The following is a 15624-nucleotide window of genomic DNA, read 5'->3' as shown; positions in this document are numbered from 1 at the left end:
TGGGTTGAGTCCGCCCAGCACAGCTCTGATTGGCTGATGGGGAGGGAGGTGCGGAAGGGGGCTTTTTGGCGAAGCTGATTGGCTGGGGAGGTGGGCGGGGGTGGTTGGGGGCTGCTGATTGGCTGCGGACTGGGGGGGGGCGGGGAGGGGGCGAGTCACGTGACTGAGACATTGCGAGGCACCCCCACATGCGTGTTCATGCGTGTCCCGCACACACGTGTTCACATGACTCTGCACACACGTGTTCATATATGTCCCGCACATGTGATCACGTGACTCCACACACACATGTTCATATATGTCCTGCACACACGTGATCACGTGACTCTGCACGTGTGTTCACATGACACCGCACACACATGTTCATGTGTGGCCTGCATACGTGTGATCACGTGACACTGCGCACGTGTGTTCACATGACACCGCACGCATGTGTTCATGCGTGTCCCGCACACAAGTGATCACGTGACACCACACATGCGTGTCCAGGCTCACCCACACACGTGTGATCACGTGGCACAGCACACGTGTGATCACATGACACTGTACCCACGTGTGCTCACGTGAACCACACACATGCATTCCTGCGTGTCCCATACACGTGTTCACGTGACTCTGCACATGTGTGTTCCACATGACACTGCACACACGTGTTCATATATGTCCCTCATACATGTGATCATGTGACTCTGCACACACATGTGTTCACGTGACACCGCACACGTGTGTTCATATATGTCCCACACACACGTGATCACGTGACTCTGCACATGTGTGTTCACACGACACCACACACACATGTTCATGTGTGGCCTGCATACGTGTGATCACGTGACACTGCGCACGTGTGTTCACGTGACACCGCACACATGTGTTCATGTCTGTCCCGCACACACGTGATCATGTGACTCTGCACACATGTGTTCACGTGACACCGCACACAGGTGTTCATGTGTGTCCTGCATACATGCGATCATGTGACACTGCACACATGTGATCACGTGACACCGCACACACGTGTTCATGTGTGTCCTGCATACGTGTGATCATGTGACGCTGCACACACGTGATCACGTGACACCGCACGCACGTGTCCATGTGTGTCCCACGCACAGGTGACCCCGCCCACGGGTGACCACGTGACCATGTCCCGCCTGGGCCGCCTCTGCCCCTCCCGCTCCGTGCTGCTGCTCTGTGACCTCCAGGAGCGCTTCCGGCCCCACGTGCACGCGTTCGGCCCCGTCCTCAGCGCGGCCGCGCGGCTCCGCAAGGTGCCCAGACCCATAGAGACCCATAGAGACCCATAGAGACCCATAGAGACCCATAGAGACCCATAGAGACCCATAGAGACACATAGAGACACATAGAGACACATAGGGACACATAGAGACACATAGAGACACATAGAGACACATAGAGACACATAGAGACACATAGAGACCCATAGAGACCCATAGAGACACATAGAGACACATAGAGACCCATAGAGACCCATAGAGACCCATAGAGACACATAGAGACACATAGGGACACATAGAGACACATAGGGACACATAGGGACACATAGGGACACATAGGGACACATAGAGACCCATAGAGACACATAGAGACACATAGAGACACATAGGGACACATAGAGACACATAGGGACACATAGAGACACATAGGGACACATAGAGACACATAGAGACACACTGGGACCCATAGAGACCCATAGAGACACATAGAGACCCATAGAGACCCATAGAGACACATAGAGACACATAGAGACACATAGAGACACACTGGGACCCATAGAGACACATAGAGACACATAGAGACCCATAGAGACACATAGAGACCCATAGAGACACATAGAGACACATAGAGACCCATAGAGACCCATAGAGACACATAGAGACCCATAGAGACACATAGAGACCCATAGAGACCCATAGAGACCCATAGGGACCCATAGGGACCCATAGAGACCCATAGAGACACATAGAGACCCATAGAGACCCATAGAGACCCATAGAGACCCATAGGGACCCATAGAGACCCATAGAGACACATAGAGACCCATAGAGACCCATAGAGACCCATAGAGACACATAGAGACACATAGAGACACATAGAGACCCATAGAGACCCATAGAGACCCATAGGGACCCATAGAGACCCATAGGGACCCATAGAGACCCATAGAGACCTATAGAGACCCATAGAGACCCATAGAGACCCATAGAGACCCATAGAGACCCATAGGGACCCATAGAGACCCATAGAGACCTATAGAGACCCATAGAGACCCATAGAGACCCATAGAGGCCCACAGAGACCATACAGACCATAGAGACCTATAAGGACCCATAGCAACCCATAGGGACCCATAGAGACCCATAGGGACCCATAGGGACCCATAGGGACCCCATAGAGACACATAGGGACCCATAGAGACCATAGAGAACCATAGATACCAATAGAGACCCATAGAGACCACAGAGACCCTGTAGAGACCCATACAGACCCCATAGCACCCATAAAGCCCTATGGGACACATAGAAACCCCCCAACACCTGGACACTCATATGTGCTCCCATTGATCCCATACCCATGCCCGCTGACCCCATATCCAGTCCCTATTGACTCCACATACAGTCCCCATTGCCCCCATATCCAGTCCCCTTTGACCCCACATCCATCCCCATTGACCCCATATCCATCCCCATTGACCCCCATATCCATCCCCATTGACCCCACATCCATCCCTATTGACCCTATATTCATCCCCATTGCCACCATATCCAGGCCCATTGCCCCCTGTTGCCCCCCATTGCCCCCTATTTACCCCCATTGCCTCCATTGCCCCCCATTAACCCCCATTGCCCCCCATTAACCCCCATTGCCCCATTTACCCCCATTAACCCCCATTGCCCCCATTAACCCCCATTAACCCCCATTGCCCCCATTAACCCCCATTGCCCCCATTGCCCCCATTAACCCCCATTGCCCCCATTGCCCTCCATTAACCCCCATTGCCTCCATTCACCCCCATTAACCCCCATTGCCCCTATTAACCCCCATTGCCTCCATTGCCCCCCATTAACCCCCATTGCCCCCATTAACCCCCATTGCCCCCTATTAACCCCCATTGCCCCCCATTAACCCCCATTAACCCCCATTGCCCCCTATTTACCCCCATTAACCCTCATTGCCCCCATTAAGCCCCATTAACCCCCATTACCCCCCATTAATCCCCATTGCCCCTATTAACCCCCGTTGCCTCCATTGCCCCCATTAACCCCCATTGCCTCCATTCACCCCCATTAATCCCCATTGCCTCCATTGTCCCCCATTAACCCCCATTGCCTCCATTCACCCCCATTAATCCCCATTGCCTCCATTGCCCCCATTAACCCCCATTGCCCCCATTAACCCCCATTAATCCCCATTGCCCCCTATTGCCCCCATTAGCTCCCATTGCCCCCCATTGCCCCTATTTACCCCCATTGCCCCCCCTTGCCCCCCATTGCCCCCCATTGCCCCCATTAACCCCCATTAACCCCCATTGCCCCCCAGGGCTGCCAGGTGCTGGGGGTGCCGGTGCTGGTGACCGAGCAGCGCCCGGAGGCTCTGGGCCCCACGGTCCCCGAGCTGGGGGTGCAGGATCTGACCCCGCACCCCAAGAGCTCCTTTAGTGGGGTCCCGGTGCTGGGGGCCCAGCTCAGCGCCCACCCCCACCTCAGCGCCGTCCTCCTGTGCGGCATCGAGGCGCAGGCCTGCGTGCTGGTGAGGGGCGAGGGGGGCGAGGGGGGTGAGGGGGGAATGGGGGTGATGGGGGAATGGGGGTGATGGGGGTATGGGGGTGATGGGGGAATGGGAGTGATGGGGGTAATGGGAGTGATGGGGTGATGGGGGTAATGGGGGTGATGGGGGAATGGGGGTAATGGGGGCGATGGGGGTGAGGGGGTAATGAGGGTGATGGGGGAATGGGGGTGATGGGGGAATGGGGGTGATGGTAATGGGGGTGATGGGGGAATAAGGGTGATGGGGGAATGGGGGTGATGGGGGTATGGGGGTGATGGGGGAATGGGGGTGATGGGGTAATGGGGGTGATGGGGGAATGGGGGTGAGGGGGGAATGGGGGTGATGGGGTAATGGGGGTGATGGGGGAATGGGGGCAATGGGGGTGATGGGGTAATGGGAGTGATGGGGGTAATGGGGGTGATGGGGGCAATGGGGGTGATGGGGGAATGAGGTTGATGGGGGTAATGGGGATAATGGGGGTGTTGGGGTAATATGGGTGATGGGGGGCAATGGGGTAATGGGGGTAATGGGGGTCAATGGGGTAATGGGGGTGATGGGGTAATGGGGGTCAATGGGGTAATGGGGGTGATGGGGTAATAGGGGGAATGGGGGTGATGGAGGTAATGAGGGTCAGTGGGGTAATGGGGGCAATGGGAGTAATGGGGGCAATGGGGGTAATGGGTGTCAATGGGGTAATGGGAGTAATGAGGGCAATGGGGGTAATGGGGGTCATGGGGGTGATGGGGGTAATGGGGATGATGGGGTAATGGTGATGGGGGTAATGGGGTGATGGGGGTCAATGGGGTGATGGGGGTGATGGGGTAATGAGGGCAATAGGGGAAATGGGGTGATGGGGGTAATGGGGTGATGGGGGTCAATGGGGTAATGGGGGTAATTGGGTAATGGGGTCAATGGGGTAATGGGTGTGATGGGGGAATAGGGGAAATGGGGTAATGGGGGCATGGGGTAATGGGGATGACTGGGTAATGGGGGTAATGGGAGCAATGGGGGTAATGGGGCAATGGTAATGGGGTGATGGGGTAATGGGGTGATGGATTCAAAGGGGTAATGGGGTAATGGGGGTAATGGTAGTAATGGGAATGGGGGAATGGGGTGATGGGGTAATGGGGGTGATTGGGGTGATGGGGACAATGGGGGCATTGGGGAGAATGGGAGAATGGGGGTGATTGGGGGAATGGGGGTGATGGGGCCAATGCAGGAAATGGGGGTAATGGGGGCAATGGGGATGATGGGGATAATGGGGTGTGGGGGCAAGAGGGGCAATGGGAGCAATGAGGACAATGGGATGAATGGGGCATGATGGTGGTAATGGGGGGAATGGGAATAATGGGGTTAATGGGGCAATGGGGGTGATGGGTGCAACGGGGGTAATGGGGGGCAATGGTGATAATGGGGGTGATGGGGTTGTGGGGCTGTGGGGGGAATGGGGATGGCAGTTAGGTGTTGGGGGCAATGGTGATGGGGCAATGGGGGTGGGGGGGGAACACGGGATGGGGAGCAATGGGGATGGATATGGGGTCAAAGGGGCTGGATATGGGGTCAATGGGGTGGATATGGGGTCAATGGGGTGGATATGGAGTCAATGGGGATGGATATGGGGTCAATGGGGATAGATATGGGGTCAATGGGACTGGATATGGGGTCAATGGGGATAGATATCGGGTCAATGGGGATGGATATGGGGTCAATGGGGATGGATATGGGGGTCAATGAGGATGGATTTGGGGGTCAATATGGACTGGATATGGGGTCAATGGGGATGGGTATGGGGTCAATGGGACAGGGTATGGGGTCAATGAGGATGGATTTGGGGGTCAATGTGGGCTGGATATGGGGTCAATGGGGACCAAATATAGGCTCAATGGGACTGTATATGGGCTTGATGGGGATGGCTATGGGGTCAATGGGACTGGATATGGGGTCAATGGGGATGCATATGGGGTCAATGAGACTGGATATGGGGTCAATGGGGATGCATATGGGGTCAATGGGACTGGATATGGGGTCAATGGGGATGCATATGGGGTCAATGGGACTGGATATGGAGTCAATGGGGATGCATATGGGGTCAATGGGAATGGATATGGGGTCAATGGGGTGGATATGGGGTCAATGGGACTGGTTATTGGGTCAATGGGGATGCATATGGGGTCAATGGGGATGGATATGGGGTCAATGGGGATGGATATGGGGTCAATGGGTTGGATATGGGGTCAATGGGGATGGATATGGGATCAATGGGGTGGATATGGGGTCAATGGGACTGGATATTGGGTCAATGGGGATGGATATGGGGTCAATGGGGATGGATATGGGGTCAATGGGACTGGATATGGGGTCAATGGGGATGGATATGGGGTCAATGGAGTGGATATGGGGTCAATGGGACTGGATATTGGGTCAATGGGACTGGATATTGGGTCAATGGGGATGGATATGGGGTCAATGGAGTGGATATGGGGTCAATGGGACTGGATATGGGGTCAATGGGGATGGATATGGGGTCAATGGGGTGGATATGGGGTCAATGGGGATGGATATGGGGTCAATGGGATGGATATGGGGTCAATGGGGTGGATATGGGGTCAATGGGACTGGATATGGGGTCAATGGGGATGGATATGGGGTCAATGGGGTGGATATGGGGTCAATGGGGATGGATATGGGGTCAATGGGGATGGATGTGGGGTCAATGGGGTAGATATGGGGTCAATGGGGTGGATATGGGGTCAATGGGGATGGATATGGGGTCAATGGGGTGGATATGGGGTCAATGGGGATGGATATGGGGTCAATGGGGATGGATGTGGGGTCAATGGGGTAGATATGGGGTCAATGGGGTGGATGTGGGGTCAATGGGGATGGATATGGGGTCAATGGGGTGGATATGGGGTCAATGGGGATGGATATGGGGTCAATGGGGTGGATATGGGGTCAATGGGGATGGATATGGGATCAATGGGGTGGATATGGGGTCAATGGGGATGGATATGGGGTCAATGGGGATGGATGTGGGGTCAATGGGGTAGATATGGGGTCAATGGGGTGGATGTGGGGTCAATGGGGATGGATATGGGGTCAATGGGGTGGATATGGGGTCAATGGGGATGGATATGGGGTCAATGGGGTGGATATGGGGTCAATGGGGATGGATATGGGATCAATGGGGTGGATATGGGGTCAATGGGACTGGATATGGGGTCGATGGGGATGGATATGGGGTCAATGGGGATGGATATGGGGTCAATGGGACTGGATATGGGGTCGATGGGGATGGATATGGGGTCAATGGGGATGGATATGGGGTCAATGGGGTGGATATGGGGTCAATGGGACTGGATATGGGGTCAATGGGGATGGATATGGGGTCAATGGGGTGGATATGGGGTCAATGGGGATGGATATGGGGTCAATGGGGTGGATATGGGGTCAATGGGGATGGGTATGGGGTCAATGGGGATGGATATGGGGTCAATGGGACTGGATATGGGGTCAATGGGGTGGATATGGGGTCAATGGGGATGGATATGGGGTCAATGGGGTGGATATGGGGTCAATGGGGATGGATATGGGGTCAATGGGGATGGATATGGGGTCAATGGGCCCCCCCTTTCCTTCCCCCCATAGCAAACAGCCCTGGACCTACTGGAGCGGGGCCTGGATGTGCACGTGGCCGTGGATGCCTGCTCCTCGCGCAGGTGGGGGCAATGGGGGAGCTATGGGGAGCTATGGGGCATGGGGGGCAATGGGGAGCAATGGGGGCAATGGGATCCATGGGGCTCGGTGGGTGTCAACAGGTTCCAGTGGGTGTCAATGGGTGTCAGCGGGTTCCAATGGGTGTCAATGGGTGTCAATGGATGTCAGTGGGTTCCAATGGGTGTCAATGGGTTCCAATGGGTTCCAGTGGGTTCCAATGGGTGTCAGTGGGTTCCAATGGGTGTCAATGGGTGTCAGTGGGTTCCAATGGGTGTCAGTGGGTGTCAATGGGTTCCAATGGGTGTCAATGGGTGTCAGTGGGTTCCAATGGGTGTCAGTGGGTGTCAATGGGTTCCAATGGGTGTTAATGGGTTCCACTGGGTGTCAATGGGTCTCAATGGGGTTCAGTGGGGTTCAATGGGTGTCAATGCGTTCCAGTGGGTGTCAGTGGGTGTCAATGGGTTCCAATGGGTGTCAATGGGTTCCAATGGGTGTCAATGCATGTCAATGGGTTCCAGCAGGTTCTAACGGGTCTCAAAGGGTCTCAATGGGTGCCAATGGGTGTCAATGGGTTCCAATGGGTCTCAAAGGGTCTCAATGGGTGCCAATGGGTGTCAATGGGTTCCAATGGGTCTCAAAGGGTCTCAATGGGTGCCAATGGGTGTCAATGGGTTCCAGTGGGTCTCAATGGGGTTCAGTGGTGTTCGATGGGTGTCAATGGGTGTCAATAGGGTTCAGTGGGGTTCAATGGGTGTCAATGGGTTCCAATGGGTGTCAATGGGTGTCAATGGGTCTCAATGGGGTTCAGTGGGGTTCAATGGGTGTCAATGGGTTCCAATGTGTTCCAATGGGTGTCAATGGGTTCCAATGGGTGTCAATGGGTCTCAATGGGGTTCAGTGGGGTTCAATGGGAGTCAATGGGTTCCAATGGTTTCCAATGGGTGTCAAGGGGTTCCAGTAGGTGTCAGTGGGTGTCAATGGGTTCCAATGGGTGTCAATGGGTTCCAATGGGTGTCAATGGGTGTCAGTGGGTTCCAACGGGTTCTAATGGATCTCAAAGGGTCTCAATGGGTGCCAATGGGTGTCAATGGGTTCCAATGGGTCTCAAAGGGTCTCAATGGGTGCCAATGGGTGTCAATGGGTTCTAACGGGTCTCAATGGGGTTCAGTGTCGTTCGATGGGTGTCAATGGGTGTCAATAGGGTTCAGTGGGGTTCAATGGGTGTCAATGGGTATCAATGGGTTCCAATGGGTGTCAATGGGTCTCAGTGGGGTTCAGTGGTGTTCAATGGGTGTCAATGGGCGCCAATGGGTTCCAACAGGTTCCAATGGGTGTCAATGGGTCTCAATGGGGTTCAGTGGTGTTCAATGGATATCAATGGGTTCCAATGGGTGTGAATGGGTGTCAATGGGGTTCAGTGGGGTTCAGTGGGTGTCAATGGGTCTCTATGGGTCTCAGTGGTGTTCAGTGGGGTTCAGTGGGTGTCAATGGGTTCCAATGGGTGTCAATGGGTGTCAATGGGTGTCAATGGGGTTCAGTGGGGTTCAGTGGGTGTCAATGGGTTCCAATGGGTGTCAATGGGTTCTAACGGGTCTCAATGGGGTTCAGTGTCGTTCGATGGGTGTCAATGGGTGTCAATAGGGTTCAGTGGGGTTCAATGGGTGTCAATGGGTATCAATGGGTTCCAATGGGTGTCAATGGGTCTCAGTGGGGTTCAGTGGTGTTCAATGGGTGTCAATGGGCGCCAATGGGTTCCAACAGGTTCCAATGGGTGTCAATGGGTCTCAATGGGGTTCAGTGGTGTTCAATGGATATCAATGGGTTCCAATGGGTGTGAATGGGTGTCAATGGGGTTCAGTGGGGTTCAGTGGGTGTCAATGGGTCTCTATGGGTCTCAGTGGTGTTCAGTGGGGTTCAGTGGGTGTCAATGGGTTCCAATGGGTGTCAATGGGTGTCAATGGGGTTCAGTGGGGTTCAGTGGGTGTCAATGGGTTCCAATGGGTGTCAATGGGTTCTAACGGGTCTCAATGGGGTTCAGTGTCGTTCGATGGGTGTCAATGGGTGTCAATAGGGTTCAGTGGGGTTCAATGGGTGTCAATGGGTATCAATGGGTTCCAATGGGTGTCAATGGGTCTCAGTGGGGTTCAGTGGTGTTCAATGGGTGTCAATGGGCGCCAATGGGTTCCAACAGGTTCCAATGGGTGTCAATGGGTCTCAATGGGGTTCAGTGGTGTTCAATGGATATCAATGGGTTCCAATGGGTGTGAATGGGTGTCAATGGGGTTCAGTGGGGTTCAGTGGGTGTCAATGGGTCTCTATGGGTCTCAGTGGTGTTCAGTGGGGTTCAGTGGGTGTCAATGGGTTCCAATGGGTGTCAATGGGTGTCAATGGGTGTCAATGGGGTTCAGTGGGGTTCAGTGGGTGTCAATGGGTTCCAATGGGTGTCAATGGGTCTCTATGGGTCTCAATGGTGTTCAGTGGGGTTCAATGGGTGTCAATGGCTTCCATTGGGTGTCAATGGGTTCCAATGGGGTTCAGTGGGGTTCGATGGGTGTCAATAGGGTTCAGTGGGGTTCAATGGGTGTCAATGGGTTCCAATGGGTGTCAATGGGTGTCAATGGGTCTCAATGGGGTTCAGTGGGGTTCAATGGGTGTCAATGGGTTCCAATGTGTTCCAATGGGTGTCAATGGGTTCCAATGGGTGTCAATGGGTCTCAATGGGGTTCAGTGGGGTTCAATGGGAGTCAATGGGTTCCAATGGTTTCCAATGGGTGTCAAGGGGTTCCAGTAGGTGTCAGTGGGTGTCAATGGGTTCCAATGGGTGTCAATGGGTTCCAATGGGTGTCAATGGGTGTCAGTGGGTTCCAACGGGTTCTAATGGATCTCAAAGGGTCTCAATGGGTGCCAATGGGTGTCAATGGGTTCCAATGGGTCTCAAAGGGTCTCAATGGGTGCCAATGGGTGTCAATGGGTTCTAACGGGTCTCAATGGGGTTCAGTGTCGTTCGATGGGTGTCAATGGGTGTCAATAGGGTTCAGTGGGGTTCAATGGGTGTCAATGGGTATCAATGGGTTCCAATGGGTGTCAATGGGTCTCAGTGGGGTTCAGTGGTGTTCAATGGGTGTCAATGGGCGCCAATGGGTTCCAACAGGTTCCAATGGGTGTCAATGGGTCTCAATGGGGTTCAGTGGTGTTCAATGGATATCAATGGGTTCCAATGGGTGTGAATGGGTGTCAATGGGGTTCAGTGGGGTTCAGTGGGTGTCAATGGGTCTCTATGGGTCTCAGTGGTGTTCAGTGGGGTTCAGTGGGTGTCAATGGGTTCCAATGGGTGTCAATGGGTGTCAATGGGTGTCAATGGGGTTCAGTGGGGTTCAGTGGGTGTCAATGGGTATCAATGGGTTCCAATGGGTGTCAATGGGTCTCAGTGGGGTTCAGTGGTGTTCAATGGGTGTCAATGGGCGCCAATGGGTTCCAACAGGTTCCAATGGGTGTCAATGGGTCTCAATGGGGTTCAGTGGTGTTCAATGGATATCAATGGGTTCCAATGGGTGTGAATGGGTGTCAATGGGGTTCAGTGGGGTTCAGTGGGTGTCAATGGGTCTCTATGGGTCTCAGTGGTGTTCAGTGGGGTTCAGTGGGTGTCAATGGGTTCCAATGGGTGTCAATGGGTGTCAATGGGGTTCAGTGGGGTTCAGTGGGTGTCAATGGGTTCCAATGGGTGTCAATGGGTTCTAACGGGTCTCAATGGGGTTCAGTGTCGTTCGATGGGTGTCAATGGGTGTCAATAGGGTTCAGTGGGGTTCAATGGGTGTCAATGGGTATCAATGGGTTCCAATGGGTGTCAATGGGTCTCAGTGGGGTTCAGTGGTGTTCAATGGGTGTCAATGGGCGCCAATGGGTTCCAACAGGTTCCAATGGGTGTCAATGGGTCTCAATGGGGTTCAGTGGTGTTCAATGGATATCAATGGGTTCCAATGGGTGTGAATGGGTGTCAATGGGGTTCAGTGGGGTTCAGTGGGTGTCAATGGGTCTCTATGGGTCTCAGTGGTGTTCAGTGGGGTTCAGTGGGTGTCAATGGGTTCCAATGGGTGTCAATGGGTGTCAATGGGTGTCAATGGGGTTCAGTGGGGTTCAGTGGGTGTCAATGGGTTCCAATGGGTGTCAATGGGTCTCTATGGGTCTCAATGGTGTTCAGTGGGGTTCAATGGGTGTCAATGGCTTCCATTGGGTGTCAATGGGTTCCAATGGGGTTCAGTGGGGTTCAGTGGGTGTCAATGGGTTCCAATGGGTGTCAATGGGTCTCTATGGGTCTCAATGGTGTTCAGTGGGGTTCAATGGGTGTCAATGGCTTCCATTGGGTGTCAATGGGTTCCAATGGGTGTCAATGGGTCTCTATGGGTCCCAATGGGTTCCATGGGTCTCCCTGCTATGGGGCAGCCCCATGGAGCGGGCCGTGGCCCTGCATCGGCTCCAGGCCAGCGGCGCCTTCCTGGGCACGAGCGAGAGCCTCCTGTTGGGGCTGCTGCGGGACAGCGCCCACCCCCGCTTCCGGCAGGTACGGCCCCGCCCCCTATGCAAATGAGACCGCACTGCACCGCCCCCTATGCAAATGAGACCGCACGGCAACGTCTCTTATGCAAATGAGCCTGCATGGCACTGCCTCTCATGCAAATGAGACCACACGGCACCGCCCCTTATGCAAATGAGCCCGTGCGGCCACGCCTCTTATGCAACTGGGCCAGCACGACACCGCCCCTTATGCAAATTAGCCAACTCGGCACTGCCTCTTATGCAAATGAGCCCTCAAGGCAATGCTTCTTATGCAAATGAGCCCGCATGGCGCTGCCCCTTATGCAAATGAGCCCGCACGGCACCACCCCTTATGCAAATGAGCCCGCACGGCACCGCACACCGGGCTCTCAGCATCTTTCCGTGCCCCACATTCAGTCGGGGGGGGTGGTGGGGTCTTTGCTGTTGGGTATAATAGGGGGGTAATTAGGGGTAATGAGGGGTTAATTAAGGGGCAATTCGGGGGTAATTGGGGTAATTAAGGGGTTATCAGGGGTTGGGGTAATTAGGGGTTTATTGGGTAATTAAGGGGTAATTAGGGGTTTATTGGGGTAATTAAGGGGTAATTAGGGGGTTAGGGTAATTAGGGGTTTATTGGGGGTAATTAAGGGGTAATGAGGGGTTTAGGGTAATTAGAAGTTTATTGGGGTAATTACGGGGTAATGAGGGGTTTAGGGTAATTAAGGGGTAATTAGGGGTTTAGGGTAATTAGGGGTTTGTTGGGCGTAATTAGGGGGTAATGAGGGGTTTAGGGTAATTAGGGGTTTATTGGGGTAATTAAGGGGTAATTAGGGGTTTATTGGGGTAATTAAGGGGTAATTAGGGGTTTAGGGTAATTAGGGGTTTGCTGGGCGTAATTAAGGGGTAATGAGGGGTTTAGGGTAATTAGGGGTTTATTGGGGTAATTAAGGGGTAATGGGTTGAGGGTAATTAGGGGTTTATTGTGGTAATTAAGGGATAATTAGGGGTTTATTGGGGTTAATTAAGTGGTAATTAGGGGTTTAGGGTAATTAGGGGTTTATAGGGGGTAATTAAGGGGTAATGAGGGGTTTAGGGTAATTAGTGGTTTGTTGGGCGTAATTAAGTGGTAATGAGGGGTTTAGCGTAATTAGGGGTTTATTGGGGCAATAAAGGGGTAATTAGGGTTTTTTGTGGTAATTAGTGGTTTGCCGGGCATAATTAAGGGGTAATGAGGGGTTTAGGGTAATTAGGGGTTTATTGGGGTAATTAAGGGGTAATTAGGGGTTTATTGAGTTAATTAAGGGGTAATGAGGCGTTTAGGGTAATTAGGGGTTTAATGGGGTAATTAAATGGTAATAGGTTGTTTATTGGGATTAATTAAGGGGTAATGAGGGTTTTAGAGTAATTAGGAGTTTATTGGGGTAATTAAGGGCTAATGAGGGGGTTAGGGTAATTAGGGTGTTACTGGGGGTAATTAGCGGGTATTTAGGGGTTATTGGGTGTAATTAATGGGTAATTAAGGGTATAGGGTAATTAGGATTTTATTGGGGTAATTAAGGAGTATTGAGGGGTTGAGGGTAATTAGGGGTTCATTGCGGTAATTAAGTGGTAATTAGGGTTTATTCGGGGTAATTAAGAGCTAATTAGGGGTTTATTGGGGTTAATAAAGGGTTAAATGGAGGTTTATTATGGGTAATTAAGAGGTAATCAGGTTTAATGGGGTAATTCAAAGGTAATTAGCGGGGTAGTTAAGAAGTAACGAGGTCTTCGTTGGTGGTTTATTAGGGGTTAACTGGCGTTAATTATGGGCTAATTATGGGCTAATTATGGTGTTAATTACAGGCTATTAGGCGATTAATTAGCTGGTTCATAGGAAGTTGCATATGGTGCTCATTAGCGGGTTTATTAGTGGATGGTTATGGGCTCATTAACGCTCAGTAACATTCATTGGCGCTAATTAACATTCATTAGTGCTCATTAACACTCATTAGTGCTCATTAACACTCAAAAATATTCATTAACGCTCATTCATATTCATTCACACGTTTATGTTCATTGGTATTGATCAATGGATTGCCTTCCATTAACGTTCATTAACACTCATCAATATTCATTAATGCTCATTAACACTCATTAACCTTTATAAACAATCATTAACGTTCATTAGCGCTAATTAATACTCATTGACTATCATTAACGCTCATTACCATTCAGTAACTCTCATTAACGTTAATTAACACTCACTTTCAGTATTGCTCATTAACACTCATTGATGTAAAATTAATAGTCACCAACTCTCATTAATATTCATTAATGCTCATTAACATTCGTTTGCTCTCATTAACGCTCAGAAGCTCTCATCAACATTCATTAACTCTCATTAACACCCAACAGCGATCATCAACATTAATTAGCACTCATTAACATTCATGAACACTCATCAATATTCGTTAGCGCTCCTTGATATTCATTAGTGCTCATTAGCTCGTGTTCATAAACAGACATCAATATTCATCAGCGCTCATTAATATTCATTAGCATTCATTAATATTCGGTGGCGCTCTGTAATATTCATAGCCTCACGTCGATATCCAACACTTCATTCCTGCACACTAATATTCAAGAGAGCTCATCGATATTCATGAGAGCTCATCAATAATCATTGAGAGTTCATTAATATTCATGAGAGCTCATTAATACAATAATCATTGAGAGTTCATTAATATTCATGAGAGCTCATTAATATTCATGGTGGTTCATTAATATTCATGATGGTTCATTAATATTCATGGGAGCTCATTCCACTCTTGCCCCAGGTGCTGGAGCTGATCAAGGAGCCCATCCCTAACATGGAGCTGCTGCAGGGGGGGCCATGGGGGTTCTGAGCCCCACAACCACCCCCATGGGGGTCAATAAACGCTGCCCCTCACCCCCCCCCCGAGCCCGGCTGAGTTCTTGGGGGCGGCTATGGGGAGAGGGGGTCTATAGGGGGTCTATGGGGAGAGGGGGGTCTATAGGAGTCTATGGTGAGAGGGGGGTCTATAGGGGGTCTATGGGGAGAGGGGGGTCTATAGGGGTCTATGGGGAGAGGAGGGTCTATAGGGGGTCTATGGGGAGAGGGGGGTCTATAGGGGGTCTATAGGAGAGGGGGTCTATAGGGGGTCTATGGGGAGAGGGGGTCTATAGGGGGTCTATGGGGAGAGGGGGTCTATAGGGGGTCTATGGGGAGAGGGGGGTCTATAGGGGGTCTATGGGAGAGGGGTAGGGGGTCTATGGGGAGAGGGGGGTCTATAGGGGGTCTATGGGGAGAGGGGGGTCTATAGGGGGTCTATGGGGAGAGGGGGGTCTATAGGGGGTCTATGGGGAGAGGGGGTCTATAGGGGGTCTATGGGGAGAGGGGGGTCTATAGGGGGTCCTATGGGGAGAGGAGGGTCTATAGGGGGTCTATGGGGAAGGGAGAGGGGGTCTATAGGGGGTCTATGGGGAGGGGGGGGGTCTATAGGGGGTCTATGGGGAGAGGGGGGTCTATAGGGGGTCTATGGGAGAGGGGGGGGGGCCTGGGGAGGTCTATAGGGGGGTCTATGA

The 15624-nt window shown here is 52.2% G+C and overlaps 1 protein-coding gene across 1 annotated transcript; it reads left to right on the top strand.

Annotated features, from left to right (window-relative positions):
• The first annotated feature begins 1127 nt into the window (after positions 1–1127).
• ISOC2 (isochorismatase domain containing 2) lies at positions 1128–14976 on the top strand. Its single transcript, XM_061443430.1, has 5 exons — positions 1128–1271; positions 3562–3771; positions 7438–7508; positions 11947–12064; positions 14856–14976. The coding sequence occupies exons 1-5, from the start codon at positions 1146–1148 to the stop codon at positions 14922–14924; spliced, it is 594 nt and encodes a 197-aa protein (XP_061299414.1). The 5' UTR covers positions 1128–1145; the 3' UTR covers positions 14925–14976.
• The last annotated feature ends 648 nt before the right edge of the window (positions 14977–15624 follow it).

The sequence above is a fragment of the Pezoporus flaviventris genome, unplaced genomic scaffold (genome assembly GCF_033815535.1).
Source record: "Pezoporus flaviventris isolate CSIRO_AGI_PZ_B2104156 unplaced genomic scaffold, CSIRO_AGI_Pfla_v1 ptg000362l, whole genome shotgun sequence".
NCBI lineage: Eukaryota > Metazoa > Chordata > Aves > Psittaciformes > Psittacidae > Pezoporus > Pezoporus flaviventris.
Note: the sequence above shows the minus strand (reverse complement) of the source record. Positions and strands in the feature narration are given on the sequence as shown.

Bases quoted from the DNA above. Each gene is read 5' to 3' on its own strand.
- ISOC2 (XM_061443430.1), top strand. From the start codon at position 1,146: ATGTCCCGCCTGGGCCGCCTCTGCCCCTCCCGCTCCGTGCTGCTGCTC. The intron at 3,772-7,437 runs GTGAGGGGCGAG...TTCCCCCCATAG, and splicing joins AGGCGCAGGCCTGCGTGCTG to CAAACAGCCCTGGACCTACT. The intron at 7,509-11,946 runs GTGGGGGCAATG...GCTATGGGGCAG, and splicing joins GATGCCTGCTCCTCGCGCAG to CCCCATGGAGCGGGCCGTGG.